This window comes from Pezoporus occidentalis, unplaced genomic scaffold (genome assembly GCF_034315485.1).
Source record: "Pezoporus occidentalis ecotype Australia unplaced genomic scaffold, CSIRO_AGI_Poc_V1 ctg48, whole genome shotgun sequence".
Lineage (NCBI taxonomy): Eukaryota > Metazoa > Chordata > Aves > Psittaciformes > Psittacidae > Pezoporus > Pezoporus occidentalis.
The window spans coordinates 4,279,300-4,297,387 of record NW_026915813.1 but is presented as its reverse complement, the minus strand read 5'-3'; the positions used below and the strand labels follow the sequence as shown (position 1 = coordinate 4,297,387).

Genomic DNA, 18,088 nt, shown 5'->3' with positions numbered 1-18,088 from the left:
GTTAGGCGCAATTTACATAATAGCTATGCTGGTACAAACCTACATCTAATTGAGGCAATGGAAGTAGAAGCTAAGTTAAGAATCACACCATATACAAAGAAACCTAAAAAGGCATAAAATCAGCATCAGGAACCCTGGGTTCCAAAGGTGCTGATCTCTTAAAATGAGCCATGAATAAGATGAGACTGGGTGGGAGTGGGGGACATGCAAAAATCATAGTTCAGCAATGTCAGTAACCAGCTTGCCTCTCCTGGGGCAGAAAGGCATAATGTGAGACAAAATTATTTTTTTCCATTATCATCTCTACCCCTCCAAGTGTTTTTGTGCAAATTCAATCATTTAATACTACAAAAGAGTGCTTAGAGGGTAAGAACTAGGCAAGCATGTGTCATATCTCCACGCCAATTCACAACACGTCATTACTCTCATCATCCTTCAGCTATATTCAGTTCACAGAATAGACTGAACACAATATCATTTGTCTGTCATTTAATCCCCAGTGGATCTGTCCTTCAAGAAGTTCTGTCTTTTCCCCTTGAACAAACATGACTCTTGCATCTACAACCTCCTCTAGCAGAGAGCTCCACAGCTTATGAATTATTAGAAGAACACCCTCTAACATTTTTTTACTCAATGCTTAAAAAAAAAAGTTCAAAAATGTTTCAAACTAATAAAAAAAAAAAAATCAACAAATCTGTTTAAAAAGAGGAAAATAAACGATACTACTTACTATTAACAACAGGACAGTTTTCATCCTTAGGATCTTGAAGTCTTGACAGGGCCAAAACAGCTTGAATTCTCACATTTGAAAATTTATCTTTAAGTCTAACCAGCATAGCTTCATTAATTTTATCAAATAAGTCATCATCAATTTGGGCATTCTCTGGCATGTTTCCCAAAATCTTATTAACAAGCTGACATGTTCGAAACCGAACTGCATGACTGTTCGCATTGTGAGACTTGGGGAAAAAAAAAAAAAGTATTCTTGTAATCACAATTTTCTCATTTCTAACTTAAGACTATTGACATGAACATGTAAATAGCTGACATTGTATACAGTACATAAAACAGGCACCTCTATTTCAAAAGCTTTTCCCATTTAAGTTAATTTTTAATAAGATTAAAAAGTCACAGAACTGGAAAACAGCTATGGCCCATCACCTAGATCAGGGGCACTTTACATAATTAGAAACACCTTCACAAAGGAAGAAATGTATATCAGCTAATACAGACTACATTAGCTAACTTACACTGTGTCCATAAAATCTTAGAAGGACAAAAAAAAAAAAAAAACAATAGCAACAATGACTAGTGATTTTGGCCTGATAAATAATTTAAGAAAATTTAATTATACTTGTGTTTTCATGTTATTTGAACTGTTGATCTTTCTATATAAGACTTGCAATAAGCAGAAACAAATAATACATATGCCAACCATACTTGTATGAAAGATCGTGCAATATTTTTTTACTTAAAGAAACAGTGTTAATTCCTTTCCAAAACAGTTCCACAAATTCACACTTGTAAGTGCACCTATAGTAGAGCCTATAATGACACAACTAACAGACACATAAAAGAACAATTCATATTTTCTCACAGGCCTAACTTTTCAAATCCAGTTGTTGCAAGGCGTGTGTGTGTCTGTGTGTGTGTGTTTGGGGGTGTGATGTTACTTGTAAAGCACTAGCTTTGCCTTACTTTCACTTTTAAGTCATAGTGTGCAGGTATAGCACCAGCAAGTTTTCCTCACCACATGAGTTTTCTACTTGTTGTGTTAAATATTTAATAATGTGTTACTGTACCTCAAGCAGAAAGTTAAACACATAGTTCAGAAGCAAATTATCCTCTTCTCCTGCCTCACTACCCTCCTCTTTCTCCATTTGACAAAATGAAGTAACAAATCTAGCCACAAAATCGATCACTTGTTCCACCGCAGGTTCCCGTCTGTAGATTATCATAGCATACTTCAGGAAGTGAATGAATTTTTCATGAAAATCTTCCTTATCCCCCAACTGAAAAAAAAAAAAAAAGGCAAAAACTAAGCCACAGCAAAAGATAACTACCCGGTTCATCTTTCAAAAACAGTACCACAGAAAAATTGACAGCTTCCATTTAAATGTTTAAAGCCGTTAGAGCACATCCACTGTTGAGCACTCTTAGTTGAATATTTAGCTTTAATTCTACAGCAAGCATATGCCCTATCCGCTGGGCTACATTCTAGAATGTACATTTACTTGCTGACAGGTTTCAGACCGGCAATCAACACCCTCATCCATTATTAACCTGTGCCACCCCTACTTCTAGCGTATCCAACCACCTGCCAGCAACATCATTAATACCTGCCGTGAGCTGTTCTTACACCATACTCGCAGCAGGTAACTGTACAACAGTTTAGCTTGTGGCTCGTTAAGGTTTTGTTTTTCTGGTTTTTCCTTTTAAGTCGTAGGGGTGTAACAACAGTTTTAGGGGAACCAGGGCCGAAGAGGCCCCCTGCCCCCTGAGGCAAAGGCAGGGTCGCTGCTAAGCGCCATCGCTCTGCCCTCAGAGCAGCGGGACCCCGGCCCGAGAGCAAGCGTACCTGGTCATAGGTACTCTTCAAAGAAAGAACAAGCTTCGCGCGGTTCTGGTGAGGCTTCTGGGCTAGCTGAAAGGCTTCTTTGATCTGTAGCTTCTTTCTTGCTCTCATGGCTGTAGAGAAGGGGGACGGTCACGGAACGACTCCCCGGCTCCGCAATCCCTTAGCACGGAGCCGCCCTGGGGAGCTGGAAAGCTGCTGCTCCCGCACGGCGGAGAGGCCGTTCCTAACGGCTAACTAAGGCTCCCGCTCAACTGCCAGGCCAGGCGAGGCCGCCCCTCTCTTCCCTCTCCAGCCGCAGGGCTGCCACCGGAGCCCGTCCCGCGCCACCAGCAGCGCGCGCACACCAGCAACGGCCGCAGCACCCGCGCCACCACCTTCAAACCGGCCGCGAGTACTGCTCCAGCTCTCGCGAGAGGGACGGGACGGGACGGGACGGGAAGCGCCTCTTCATGTCTGAGCGCTGGAGGTGGGGCAGGGCCTGCGTGATGACGAGTGGCAGTTAGTCGGGGAGCGCGCGGGAAGTGTCGTGCCGCCATGTTCCCGGGGGAGGCGGAGGGAGCGGAGCGGGGTGCGGAGGTGCTGCTCTGAGGTGATTTCGCCTGCACCTGTTGGGGTGCGCTCCCAGCCTTAACGGCGGCTGTTTTAAAGCAGGCTCGGTGTCAGCCACGCTGCCGCTGTGGAGAAGCATCTGGTAACAGGATTTACAGAACGTACGTGAATGCAAAATAGCTGAATAGGGCTCGTAAACTATCGTGCTGCCATTAGCCACCCTCCCCAGGTCCTCTCCGGACGGGATTTTCTGGAAAAATAAACGTAGTTATATTTTGTAAACGGGAACCTCACACTCAAGTAATTGGGGTAGTGAACGAAGGAAGCTCAGCCTGTGTCTAAAAGTAATAAAGGACCTTTGGAGAACGGTCATCCAGCGAGACAAAAAATGCTCAGCTACGCTATCTAGAGCGAGGTGTGTTTGCCTATTTTAAAGTTCACTTTTGCTTGTTTTAAAGATTTAGGAAACAACAGGGGTTAAGTTCACTACCTAACCAGTTAAGTAACTGGTTACTTAGTTCCCTGGGTGAACTACCTAAGCTGAATCCGACTTGCAGGCTGCTTCTTATTGAAACATTGTGGTTTGTATCAGCTACGAGGGAAAGGATAGCTATTATGGATAACCGACTTTTGGGAATGCATATTTGTGTTCTTTCCAGACTGAATCTTTAACTAGTGGAAATTTTCCCCAAGTTTTCAAGCATTTGTTGTGAACCTAATGTTTTCTCAGAAATCCTTAAACTTGAGAATAGTAATAAATTCTGTATCTCATTAAAATCAGGAAAGATAAGCAAACTCAAACTGCAGAGATATGGGTTACAAAAGACAGTGTGAGTCAGGGACTGATATTTAATGAGAAGCAAGGAAGAAGATGATTAGCTGAGGGAAAACATCCTGAGCATATGTTAACTACAGGGTTGTATATTAATTAGAGGGCTACAGACAGCGTTCAAAACTGTGGACAGAAGTAGATAACTGGACACTAGGAGCTCCAGGTATTTCACGTCTGTTTAGGCTCTAAAAAAAAAAAAGGTGTCTGATTACCTCAAGTGATGACAGTTATTTATAAGGACAGATGACATACTATCAAACGACAGTACGTCAAATAGGCGGGACGCGTCCTGAAGAAGTGCCATTTTTGGCTAAGAAGAAAACATAATTAAAAAATCTAACAAGTAAAAGAGTAAAGCGCTAGGGGTCAGTCTTGTTCCAGATCTGGATTTCCCCAGGGTTTTCTTTAAGAAGCAGATTTTATGAAGGAAATAGTAGAATGATTTTCCCTTATGGTTGTGTCAAGGGTTATGGGGTATACGAGCTGTTTGAAGAATGGAGGGTAGCAGCAGGATGAAAAAGCATTCTATTTTATAGATAAAAAGAAATTTTAAAATTATACATGTGGCAGAGTTGTTTTTTCATGACATATTGTACTACCATGCATTTGTGTATGTTTAAAACATACCTGCTTTTTAAATGTGAGTCTTTTGCATTAATTTTTAAAACATACGGGTCCGGCCCAATCCCCATCTGCTTTTAGAGAGTGGGAAATGGATTCTATATTCACAAGTGCAACGTTAACATAGACTCTTATATGTTAACATTTTTCCAAAAGATTTTATTTCATGTTGGAGAAATAGTCACTCTACAAAAGCATAATCAGCAGCAAATCCTTGGTGAGTTGAGGTTTTTTTAAGGTTTTATTTTCTCAGAAAAAAAAAAAAGATATTTTTACTGGGCAATTAACTCCATGAATCTTTTTCCACCATAGGAGTCTGTTTGTGGAGAGGAGGATGGAAACAGGAAGAGAAGAGCCAGTAAAACTTTGTGATCATTGTGATTTTAAAACACCAGGACTTTTGTTTTAAGTGAAATCAATAATGCAAATTTAATTATGTTTGATTCACATATGTTTAGCAGGCCAGTTGTGCCTACCTGCATCCCAGATCCACTGATGCGGGTTTTCCTTGAATACCTTGCAGTCCCTTACGATGGATTTTAACCGGGATGTGAAATCTGTTTCTTGAGGTCTGTTTTAAATATTTCTGCTAGGCTTTGTACTTCTTGGTAGAAATAGAAGTTGAGCTCCTGTTATGCCATATTGAAATGTTAACCCAGTTAGGCATACTGGCTTTAAGGGTAAATACTGTACAAGGGTCCAGATTCCCAGTAGCAGAATTGGTATTTCACATGTAGGTATATCACATGCTGAAGCAGGATCACGAATACTGGCCATTCAGGCTTTGCTCCACATGGAGTGTACCTGTGATACCAGATACTTGTTAAACTGATGGAGGTGTTTGCTGTCGTAGTTTTTACAAGTTAAGTTTCAGGACCTTGACTGAACTAATAAGCCTTAATGGCCTCTGACCAGACTCAGCTGGGGCTTCCAGCCATGCCTCTTGCCCAGGAGCCCTATTTCAGCTCAGCCTTGGGTCTTCAGTCCTTTTCTGAGCTAACTTGACTCAGTAAGGGGTACCTGCTTCCTGAGGGATGTATACAGCGATCGACTGGGAGGGCAAGGACCTCACCTGCGGTACAGGCTTGGAGGTTGCGGATAGTGGGTTTCACAGTCCTATCTGAAAAAGGAAGAAATGATGAAACTCAGAACCTTGGATGGTGCTTCAGGCTCCAGAGCAAAGTATACTCCAATAATTTAAGCGTGTTTTGTTGTCCTTTGAAATACTGACCTTATCTGCTATGCTATACTCTACTTCTGGTTGTCTCTACTTCTCACCCACTGTTCCAGATCCTTTCTCTTTGTTTTGTCAGTCCTGTGTGTGAACAAGCACACAATGCCATAGCGTAAGCCAAACTTGCTGCATGACAGTTACTTTGTGGTAATTTTAGATGAAGGTCACTGGATAAAAAACACAGGTAAATAAGGGAAGTTGTTTTTATGCTATTTAGTATTTCAAGAGCTTTTGTAACTGATGCATCTGGTTGGTTCCAGTCCTTCAATTATGTATGCTGAGTGGGGTCAAAAAACTACCGTGGGACCTGGGAGAGACTGAACTTAAATCAGACTCCACTGGCCATTGTCTCAAAGATTGGTGTGAGAAGATGAGGTCTACTATCTCGAAGATGGCTGTGAGGAGCTGAGATGGAACTCCACTGTCCATTATCTCAAGGGTTGATGTGAGGAATTGCTGCCCATTATCTCAAGGACTGCTGACAGACATGTGCAGAGAGCTGGCTGCAAGACCAGCGAAACTGGATGCATGTGATCAACCAGGAATGTGCAGTATGTGACATTACGAACAGAGGCTCTTCCCCCTACTGTATTATAAAAGGGGAAAAAAGTAATAGCCGTTGTGGCCATCTGCCTTCAGTGATGACTACAGACCCTGGGAGGCACCCAGCACCAAAGACAACAACTACGGACCCTTGGGATGTCATTGGATCCACAGTGGTGAATATCTCTCTCTGCACTCCAAATTCTTGCTTAATTTCTGTCCTTTTTTCCAATCTGTCCTATCACTATTTTCTTATAATAATTATCTTTTTATAATAAATTGACTGATTGCAGTACTGATTTCTTTTGCATCTTAATTTCACTCTGAGCATCACAAACAAAATACTTGCAACACTGGGTTTTATCCAATTGGACCTTGGCAGCACCAAACTGAACTTAAGTGTAGATCAATACTGGGGATAGTGTTTTATGAATTAAGTTAGAATCTCACTTAAGGATGCATCTTCCTTTGTTGAGACACTAACTTGAGAAGTTTTAAAGCCATCTGATTAATACAACTTTGTCATTTGAAATATGATATGACTGTTAATGTCTACCTGTACTGTTCTGCCATTTTCAAATGCAAATTGGGCTGCAAAACAGCAGTAGAGTGTAATCTGGGGGATCAGTTTTAACTTTGCCTCATGTATAAAAAAAAAAACAACACTGAATTCAGTAGTTTCCAGTGGAAAGTTAAGTGGACATCCTCCCTTGTAATCCTACTTACAGTTGATCCCTAGTTCAATTAGAAGAAAAAAAAATAGGTCAAATTCTTATTGAAAAGCTCTGCTGTCATTTCTGAACTTCTGTTACTGAAACCAGGTGGTTTTCTTGAGTAGTGGAACTAATGAACTTGATCACCTATGAACTTGCATTTCTGGTTGCAGGAGATCCAACTGAAGCTTTTTCCAGTGTTTGAAGTGTTGACTGACAGACAAGTCTTGTCTGACTCAGAATATTTTATCAGTGTTTTATCAGTAGATTCTGCTAAAACACGATCTTGTACCAAAGCCTCAGGTTTTTCCTTCTAACCCTCCTTCCCCCAGTTATATAAACAGTCTGATTGAAAATATATCAATGCTGTTTTCGTCTCTCAGTTTACTTGACATCTGTTCTTCTCTGCTCTGACATTGGTTATGTTTGTTGTCTGTGTCTAGCCATGCATTCAGGTTCAGTGTGTTCTCTGCTGTAAAGGAGAAAATACTTATGTGTTACTATTCATCTAGTAAAGCAATAATTGCAACTACTTCTAGAACATCTTTATTTTTTTCTTAATTTGCTTTCTATTTTCACTCAGGTTTGTTTTTTTCTGAGAAAATAAGGTGCTAGGAAATTGCTCCAGCCTTCTCTGTTCTCTTTATTGCTGTAATAAGCTTGTAAGTTTTATCAAACATATAATCAGATATCAATGTATAACATATATCAACATATAATTAAGTTCCTACACTTTTTTTTAATTGATGACCATATAGAGAAGATAGTATAACTGTATTAACTGAGTTAAACTTGAGTGTGAGTACATGTCTTATCAGATACCAATTAACAATGTCATGTCCTTAAGTCGTAGTCACAGAAAAAGTTTCAACCACAGGCAGCAGCATCCTGTCACTAGTACCACTGAAGGAAGAAACTATACTAAGTCATTCCTTGTGTGCAAGGCTCTGTTCCTTACCTTTTCTTATTAGTGTTCTACCCGGGCTAAACATCTCTTCCCTGCATAGCATCTCTCAGCAACTGTGACCAGTTTTCCTTCCTTGCCTTTCCCTTCTTCTACACTGTGTTTCTCAGTCAGCCTTAATTTTCTTTCACTCTTGAAGAGTTTCTCATACTCTTTCTGCCTCTGGATATTTGAAGTCCCTCTTTTTCTTCCAGCAATTAAAGAGTTTGGTTTCTCTGTCCCAAGACTTTTATCTTCTCACTCCTCCTTCTCTCCACTGCCTGCAGGCATTTTTCTGCCTTGAACTTTTCCCTCTGGAAGTGCTTTGTTCTTAAGAGTGCTTTATCTCTTTTTACCCTCACCAGGATTTCCCGTTTTCACTAAAGATTTTTTTCCTTTTTCCCTTTTGCCCTGCCCTTCCTTAGCTGATACCGGATAATCCTCCTTCCCAGTTCTGATAAACCTGAAAAAGTGTTCAAACCCACCACTAGCAAAGTGGAATCTTCTGCTTTCAGCATGGCAGCAAAAATTGAACAAGATTTCCTTCATCACTTTATTGGTCCATCCGGATTTGGAGAGGATTGATAAAGTAACAGAGTTTATGAAAGATGCCAACACCGTCTTCTCTGATGACCTCTGCAATCCTCTGGCATCCTAAAAAGGCAACATAATTTCATCTGCAGATGATGTCTATAATAAATCCCCAGCAACGTCTATGCTGATGCCTGTAGGGCTGGCTCGGTGACTTCTGTGGGGAATTTGCAGCATCCAGCCTCTGGCATCTGCTCCTGGCAGAAGCTCAACCATTTGAAGAGAAGCGGAGGGGGAAAATAATCCCAATGAGGATGTTTGCACATGCTGTTCTCTACCTCCTCGCCTGGGTGTTTTGCTGAAGGACTGGGACATCTGCACAGAAGGGAGAACGGCAGCGGCTGGAGCTCTCCCTGTGTGAAGCTGAAGTTCCTCTAGCGCTGTGGGGTTAGCAGCGCGCCGGGCCAGGCAGCAGGAGGAACTGGATCGCACCATCGGAGCGTACACGGACAGACTTGATTAAATTCAAGCCTGATGGCCTCTGGCATAAACAAGATTCATCAGCTCGGGACTTGCAGTGCGTCTAAAGCAGCTCGCAGCAGCTCGGCGGAGGAATGCAGTCAGGAAATGCACATGAAAATGTGCAAGAAGATCGCTCAGCTCACTAAGGTAAGCCTCGCTGTTGTAGCCTTCCCGGGTAGGTTAGGCTGCCCTGGTTGGGGACGCCAGAGCTGACTCGGAGCTGCCTTCTCTGATGGCCCCCGTCTGAGAGAAGGGAAGAGAAACCTGTCCTTTCTTACTAGGCTTTTGCTGAAAACATCGGTGTACACAAACTTCCTTTCAAACACGCACCCCACCCCCCGCCGGTGCCACAGACTAGCCTCAGCGGGTTGCCTTTGTGGCTGACGATTGCAGAATCGCAGTCAAAACTGCTCTAATTCGCATTCAACGATAGCGAGAGGGGCTCGAGCTCTGAGAGGACATAGGATTTGTCTGTGTGATGCTTGGAGGGGTTGACGGCAGCCGTTTCCCCCCCCTGAATTATGAAGACAGGGATTCATTTGAGTTTTATAGGTTCTCGAGTAATATTGTTGCAAAGCTGCAGTTGAACTGTGATACCACACAGTACAAGATAGTTGTTGTCTTACACCTAATTGTTCCTGATGGGCATAAGTACAGATACTTTACATGACATTCCTGAAAGACGAGTTGGAGAAGAGATAGGATTAATTACACAGTATATTGTACTTAAACTTTTAGTCAATACTGAGTTACACTGCTAAATGTTTAGAACATTTTCCACAGCATGTTAAGAAGTAAGAGAAAATCTGTACGAGGTGGCAGTTATCTTTTCACCAACCTTTATGCTGTATCTTTGTTCAATGAGAAAAACCTATTTCCAATCCATGTTCACTAATCCAGTTTTTACATATTTTGTAGTCTCATGTCAATTGGTAAAGACATTTTAGCAATGAAAACGCGCTGACAATAAAAAGAAACACTCACTAAAAATGCATGTCAATAGGAAGTCATTAAGATGTTCAACTTAGACTGATTTACTAGTAAGAACTTGGACTACAACTAGTTCCAGTGCCATTATTCTCATCTAATGACAGCTGTATGTGATAACATATATCAGTGTATGAATACATACACAAGTGCTACCTATATTTACACATATACTTTCTAGCAACCTGATTTAGTGGAAGATATCCCTGCCCATGGCGGGGGGGGGGGGGGGTTGGAACTAGATGATCTTTAAGGTCTTTTCCAATCTGGACCATTCTAGGATTCTGTATTATACTTACTGTACTATACCAATAATTTTAACCAGTGCTTTGATTGTATGTTTGTATAACAGCATTTGTACACAATCTGATGCTTTCTTTCTGTCCACAAGTACACAAATGACTCTTTACAGTGAGCTATCAGTCTGTAGTAATTGAAAGAAAACATCAAATTTTAGTGATTTTGAACAAGGATATGTTTGAGCAATGAAGTCTGTAAAAATTCCTCAAGAGAAGCACTTTCTATTTATTGATGACATTGCTAATTCCTCAGCCACAGTTAAAGGTACATGAAAGATGACTGTAAATTGGTTCAGATGTCCTGAGCTGTCCCCTTATTTTCTGTCTGATACTTGGTATGTTTGGTCAGTTTTGCACACTAAGTAAAATTTGTCCATAAGTATCACTCACATCACTGTATTACCTTTTCTAGTACAAAAGTAATAGTGGTGCTTTATTAATTGATACCTTATACTTCATAGTAAATAACAAGAATTGAGTTACTGGCTCCCTCTTTCTGGGTGATCCATTTCTCAACAGCAGACTTGGAGCACATTGATGAGATCTGAGCAAAGAAACACTTGTTCAAGATTTTCAGCTCTCAAACTAAAGTAATGGTCTGTACAGACTTCTATGTCTTTCGCTATAAAGTGATTATTTTTAAAGTCTCTTTAATCTCAACTAAATTTTGAGGAAAATATATCTCACTCCTTTCTGAAAGTTCTATAAAGCTTGTCTTTGGTAAGCGAGGTAAGTTCTGCTATTTTAGCAGCAAAAGGGGGAGGGGAATCATGGCCAAATTATTGCAGTGGGTTTTTTTCAGATGCTTTTGCTAAATTTCTACTGTTAAAATGTGGGTGGGGTGATTACTTTTAATAGAATTTCCCCTCTGAATACTTTTCAGTCCTCTGAAATACAGATGATTTATACCTGAAGCTCAAAAAAGTGCTTCTGAAAAATGAATAATTTTATTTTGGAATGTGGCTTTTAAGAACCAATTTTCTCTGCAGTAACACTACACTTATAGAGAACTTACGGCAGAATTGGATTTTTAATCATACACTTTCCCTTCTGATTTCTGAGTGCTTACTAACAGCAAACATCTGAGAAGCAAAATCTGAGACCAGATTTGCTAAACATGGCATAAATTTGTTCTGATCATTTTTGGATTAGAAACTTTGAGATCTCCTATTCAAACCACAGTTTTCTTGGCTATGTTACAGTCAGGATAATTATAATAAAATCCCTCCTGACTTTAAATTGCCTGAAGTGCTTTCCTTTTCTGTTCCAGCATAGTATGCAGTATGCTGTCATTATACAGCTGCAACTTCCTGCCCAGTGATGTCAGAATTCATTGATGGGGTGATAATTCTCTAATTGCTCATCCACTCCACTTTGTACCCAGAGAAACAAATACACAATGTTTAAATGAGGTGTAGGATACAGAGCTTCACTTACATTCTGTTTCTTTAGTTAGTCACTAGTGGCCTCCTCTTATTCTCAAAAACGATGGAGTGTGCAAAAGGCATCAGCAGCAGAACCAAACTGGGTGAGGTGATGGAGTTTCCATCGTTGCATGAAATGTTGATTACATTGTAAGACAGGTTGGTACGGGAATCCTCATAGCTAATCAAGACACAGAAATACTGAAAACTGCTCCCATTCTACTGCCCTACTATTTTTGCTTTTGGAGAGGTAGAATATAGCAAGTTTTCATACATTTTTCTGTTCTGCACCCTTTTGGCTGTAGCAGCAAAACTACAAACCTTTAGAAATGTTTTGTTTGCTTTGGGCAGCAAACTGCTTTTTTCGTAGGCAATTTATCAGTATTTTTAGATGCCTGGCCCTTCTCACAAAAATTGATTTTTCCCACTTTTGACATGTAGATAGAACATACATTGGTTTTGCCCATTAAGCTATCCCAGTGAGAAAAACCAACAAGTATATTTGTAAGCTCAGTCAGGCTCCCCAAAAGTAAGGTGGCCTTTGCATTTCAAGGCAGAAGTGGCCACAGATCCTTGTTTGCCATTAGGTATTTGTCTACCCACATTTGAAATCTGCTAATGAAAATATGGTAGGGTTTTATTATTACTTGTAGAGTTTTTGGTTTTGTAGAGTTTTTTTGTTTTTTTTTTTTTCTTTTGCTTTGAAAGCCACAACTTACAGTGCTAAATGAACATGTGGGACAGTCAGGTTTTGTTTGAAATATATATATATATATATTTAAAAAAGGTATACTAAAAAGTGCAAACTGATCTTTCTTTTGTTCTCGTGGGGGCAGGTAAAAGCGTTTAGAAGCCCCAGTGAGTTTGAATGAGAGCTGTCTAGGCCTTCTGAATTTTGACCTTAAAATCGGATAGCATTACAGCTATTTCCAGATGAGCTATGGTTTGATTTATGAACTTACAAAAATTAAACCAGAAACATTCTGCTTGTGAATAGGAATGTCCATGTGTAGTTGTCACTCACACATAAAATACAGTTAATATATAGGTACCTTGCTGCAACAGTAGTGCACTAATGCATTCAAATTCATAGAGGCTTAAAGTTAGTGTATTCCTACAATTGTAGTAGAATGCATGACTTTGTAACAGTAATTAAGTTTAGACTTCTCCATCAGACATGGGACCCTTGGCATGCTGTTTCATGCCTGCCAGTTCTGTGTATTTCTGATCTGTTTAGCAGTTAAATGCAGTTTAAAATGCATGGTGACTTTTTTAAGAAGTGTCATTCCCTGCTGCCTCAAGGTATGGATTTCTATCATCTGTTGCCTGTTGCAGGAATTCCATGTGCTTATGGATTCTCAGGACAGTCCTTTTTGTTTGAGATAGGATGAGAAATGCTAATAAACTCTTGAAGAAGAGTGTTGAGCAGAACAGATCAGCTTTCATTGAAAGGGCAGTTCAGGCAGGGCTGACAAGAACTAAGTACACTGCAGATATTCATGCTATTCAGGTTTCTTTTCAAACCTCTGCCAGTGGGGTTCAAACCAAACCTAACGTGAATAACTAGGATGGTGGCATTGCCTGGTGATCAGAATGCTGCCTAACCCACAAAACAGTTACATTTCCTTCTTTGAGACAAATTCCTGGGTGCCAATGGAGGGATATTTTTAACGAGAGTACAGAGCTACCCTTAAACTCATTTTCCTAGGGGTTTATCTGACTCTATATTGGGAATCTGGGAGCTTTGTTATAAGAAGCACATTTTAATTTGCAGTATTTCTGGTCAAGTAGATTGTTAAAAAGTCAAGCAGTCTGGCAAGAGTTTTGTGTATGTATGCTGGATAGTCAGAGGAAAAGAGTGCTAATGTAAAAAAAAGTTAATTGCTGGTAAAACATAATTATGAACTTTTTGTTTCCTTCAGGGGAAAGAAATACTGAAGGAGAACAAGTTTGGGCAGATGTTTCTTAATGACTCTGTGTGGAGCAGTTGAAAATATTACACACTCCAGCTGCTTATCACCGCAGTCACCAGGAGGTTTATTGCCCCTCAGCTCAGTCAGCAGGGTAGCAAATGTGAAGCATTATTTAATAAGCTCCTGTGGAAAATCAGCCAGATAAGCAAACCCCACTGTCATTAGTTATTTAAGGAAGGATGTCAGACTTGTGAAGAAGTGTGTGCTCGTATTTAGTTCTAATAGCTTCACTGTGCGGGTGGAAATTTATAGAAGAATCAGCAAATGGGCTGTTATGTGCATGTGGCTATAGGCTGTTTATACCACTCCAGTGTCTTGTAGCATAGCTGTATATTAACTAGATCTGTTAACCTTTCCTGTTTTATTTGCCATTAAAAAAAAGGTGGCTGACAGGTTTAGGAATGAAATATGATCAAATACTAATGGCTTATTCTGGAAGTACCTAACAGCTGAGCACCTGTGACAGAGCACTCCTGTTTTCTACTCATGTTCCTAGTTGAAATATGTTGCCTTTTTCATATAGCTTAAGCTAAGTTTATTGACCTTATTTTCTGTGATGTGTTAACAGTACTCAGTAACCAGTGCTTACAGTAGCTCAGCTGGTTTGCAGTTAGTTATTATGCTACCAGAGCTCTCCTGTGTGCTTGGGGCTCTTTGATCTCAATTCTCTGGAGAGTTATTCAATATCCTACAGAAATGAAGCAAAATGGTACAGCATAAAAAACTAGGATCATGCTTTTGGAGCAGCAATACTTCTCCTTTGGCAAGAAATATAAAATCTGGTTTCCATGTAGGCAGAGAGAAGCTTTTTATAAAGCTGCTTAAATTATGTACTAACAAGGCCAACAAAGTCAGCTATCAATATCCCCATGTATTTTACTTTGTGATGTATTTGTTTTCGTGATTTTTATGTACAATTTTCTATCAGGATTTAAGAGCTAGCATTATTTTTGCCTACCAGCTGACAAAAATGCACAAACTGTGATTTCTGGAGTTGTCATCACTAGCTTTTCTTTACAGCATTAAAAGGGAACTCCTGGGTCCTAAAATAATGTGTAATCTCATATGTGTTGATCAGCTAGTCAAAAGCAGCATTAAAGACACTACTTCTATTAGGAAGGAACCTAAAATCTTATTGTTTGGATAGCTAGAAATTGTCATTTAAATTAATTCAAGGTACAAGAATGACATCTATGTATTGGAATTACCTCTTACCATATAGATTTGTCACTGACTATACCAAGTTTGAAGAAAATCTGGCAGCCCTAGTAATGAACAACTCAAAGCTACTTCATAATGGAAACTGCATACTAAATTCAGATCACTTTTTCAAGGAACTCTAGTTAATGTTTATATATAAAATGTTGTGCATTTTGTTAATATGCACATTCCAGGCAATAGGTAATAAAATATCCAGTGTTTCATTAATTGCACAAAAGTGCAAGGCTATTTTTTTTTTTCATGTTCAGTCTTTTCTTCATGGGTGATGTGTTACTGTATTGTTATTATATCTTAATTTAATTCAATTATTAAGCTGTTCTTATCTCAACCCATGGTTTTTTACATTTTTTTTCTCTTTCTTTATCCCACTGGGGAATGGTGTGGGGGGAGTGAGGAAGTGGCTGTGTGATACTGACTTGCTGGCTGGGTTTAAACCGTGACATGTGTACAAGTACCTTTTTCAGTAACACTGTAACTGCACCTCTCTCCTAACATTTTCTTGAACTAGGAGGTAGATGCCAGTATTTTACAACTCAGAGAATTACACTGAAGTTAGAGGTCAGTGTCAACTCAGCTTAAGATAGTCTCAAATATACTAAAGCTGTGTATTTAGGCCTTTCAGCCCTTTCAGCATTGTGTATGGTATATAAAATACTTCTTTCCATAAAGAATCATGTTTTTTCCCCAAAGTGAAGTCTTCATTAGGTTTACTAAACCAGCTGTTACACTGAGGTAGAACTACCTCTGTTGCCACTTCTGCAGTCAGATCTTAAGCACATCAACAGTCTCACTGCAACAGTTCACCTGTTTCTCCTGCCCGTACACAACTGCCTGCCTCTGTGGAGCTGAAGACCACTTGTGACTTTAATAGGAACAGATAGGCATATGAGTTTTGTTGCCTGAGCTTACAGCCATCAGGAAGAGTGTGAATGTAGTTAGTCCAGTACCAAGGCTAGGTTAATTTATCCTACCTCCCAGTAGGACACAGGAGCTCAGGCTCCACAGTGCTGGTTTAAACTTGGCATTTTATTTCATGTATATTAATTTGTCTTCCAAAGGGCTCAGGACAGCACTACACACATAACCCTATTGCTGAGGAAAAACTGCCTTTATTTCAGAAACAAACTACAAACTGACTGTTTCCGAATAGTTGTTTTTTTTTTTTTCTGAAATTAAGAACCTCAATAAAATTTATCCAAAATAAGATTGTACCTTTCTTATGTAGTTGTCATTCAGAACTTTGACTTAGCCTTTAGGCACTTAAATACAGTTTTAACTTAAAACAGGTCACTACCAGAGAAGTCTTCTGTTTTAACTGTCTTTGGAAGCTACAGCATTTGGTTGTGACTCTGCACTGACATTTAGCCAGTTATATGAGAGCTTACCTTTAGATGTAAACATGAGATTACAGTTGAGTATTTTGCTTTTTACGTTCAAGAGGAGAGAACTACAAGAATTTGGTAACAGGGCTGTTAAGAACTATAGGTGGCACTTTTAAATGTTTTTACAACATTTCCTGAGGTGAGTAGCTCGAGAGAGGACGCCTTCAACACCGGAGCGGGGGGGACATCAGCATCCAGGAGCCTCAACTCAGAGCGGCGAGAGCCACCCAGGGAGCCTCAAGTCCTCGACAGGGCCTGCCCAGGAGCCGGCAGCTCAGCTGACGAGAGCGAGCAGCTGAGTCACACGGGGCGGAGCCTGAAGCAGCGGCACCAGCCCTCAGTGGGTAAAAACCTGCCCCAGGGAGGGCACGCGACCAGGAATGGGCAAACAGAGGCAGAGCGGGTTGAGGCAGTTTGCGCGGTAGCTCGCGTGGGCTGGCGAGCGGGATGGTGAGCACCCGTCGTACGACTGGGGCCCGCTCTGGGAGCTCTGCTCTGGCTGCCCAGGCGGTGGCCGGCGTAGGCACCCAGACAGAGCCGATGAGAAGGGAGACTGCAGTGCAGAGTATATATACACAGAGAAGTGTAGAGAGTGCCTGCACTGGTCTTGTGAGGGAATGGTGCACAATGGGCAGGGGGCTGCGCTCGGTGCTCCCTGGTGGAGGTCCTCCTGCAGCAGGGGCTGAGCTGCGAGATGTCAGGGAAGCTGAGAGGAAGCAGGAATGCTTGCTCCTGGCCCAAACTGTGGAGGGGCCTCAACCTTCCCCTCTAGCTCATGGAGGAAAGAAGGAGGCCGTTAACCCGGGAAGCTGGGAATTAGTGACAAATAAAACCAACAAAAAAAGGAGGAAAAGGACAATTAAAAGCAAGGGGCTTCCCCCTAAATCTGTTGTCCCCACGCAGAACCGCTTTGCTGTCCTGCAGGAGGCTAATGAGGAAACTGACTTGTGACTCGCACCAGAAACAGCCGGCTGATGCCCTGGTAAAGTTCTCTACTGGTGCTGCTAGGAAAAAGCAGCGGGTCATAATAGTAGGGGACTCTGACAGGGACAAAAGCACTCATCTGTCGGCCTGACCCGGTCTCAAGGGAGGTGTGTTGCCTGCCGGGGGCACGGATCAGGGATGTGGCAGAGAGGCTGCCTGCTCTAGTAAGTCCCATGGACTATTACCCACTTCTAGTGATACATGTGGGTGCTAGGGATATAGATAGTAGTAGCCTGGGGAACATAAAGAAAGACTACAGAGCCCTGGGAGAGATAGTTAGGGGCTCTGGAGCTCAGATAGTCTTTTCATCAATTCTCCAGGATACAGGGGAGGACCTGAAAAAAGCTAGGAGGATTAGCCAGGTTAATAAATGGTTAAAAGGGTGGTGTCATAGTCAGGGGTTTGGGTGTCTTGAACACAGGACCCAAGTTTGTAGGCCAGGTCTAGTGGGCGCTGGTGGAGTGGTCTGAGCAGTTTTGGTAGGAGGTTTGCCAGACTGGTCCAGGAGGCTTTAAACTAGATGTGTTGGGGGAGGGGGGCATCATTCCATCCCAACACACCCAGTCAGTTGCCAGCACTTATAATAAATGCTCGGAGCAATGTAGATATATTCCAGCCACTCCAGCCAATGAGCTGGCTTCATTTGGAGCTCGGCTCAGATGCCTCTATACAAAAGCCTGTAGCATGGGGAACAAACAAGAGGAATTAGAGATGTGTGCACGTCTATGGGGGTATGACATAATAGGCATCAC

At 41.2% G+C, this 18,088-nt stretch overlaps 2 protein-coding genes across 6 annotated transcripts in view; one reads left to right on the top strand and one right to left on the bottom strand.

Moving 5' to 3' along the window:
- The window catches only part of NCAPG (non-SMC condensin I complex subunit G), a 28,299-nt gene extending 25,327 nt beyond the window's left edge, over positions 1-2,972 (bottom strand). The window contains exons 1-3 of the mRNA XM_062636434.1: positions 2,579-2,972; positions 1,803-2,012; positions 731-959 (exon numbers count right to left, since the gene is read on the bottom strand). Of these exons, the coding sequence (XP_062492418.1) occupies positions 731-959; positions 1,803-2,012; positions 2,579-2,686 (547 nt within the window). The 5' untranslated portion in view covers positions 2,687-2,972. The remainder of the gene's footprint in view (positions 1-730; positions 960-1,802; positions 2,013-2,578) is intronic.
- Positions 2,973-8,509: 5,537 nt separating this feature from the next.
- The window catches only part of FAM184B (family with sequence similarity 184 member B), a 49,302-nt gene continuing 39,723 nt past the window's right edge, over positions 8,510-18,088 (top strand). For 4 of the 5 annotated variants that reach the window (XR_009968054.1, XM_062636451.1, XM_062636452.1 and 1 more), the window contains exon 1: positions 8,510-9,213. Coding sequence is in view for 4 of the 5 variants with exons in the window: in XM_062636451.1 (XP_062492435.1) it covers positions 9,079-9,213 (135 nt within the window). In the remaining variant the exon portion in view is untranslated. The remainder of the gene's footprint in view (positions 9,214-18,088) is intronic. The other variant, XM_062636453.1, reaches the window with a different exon arrangement.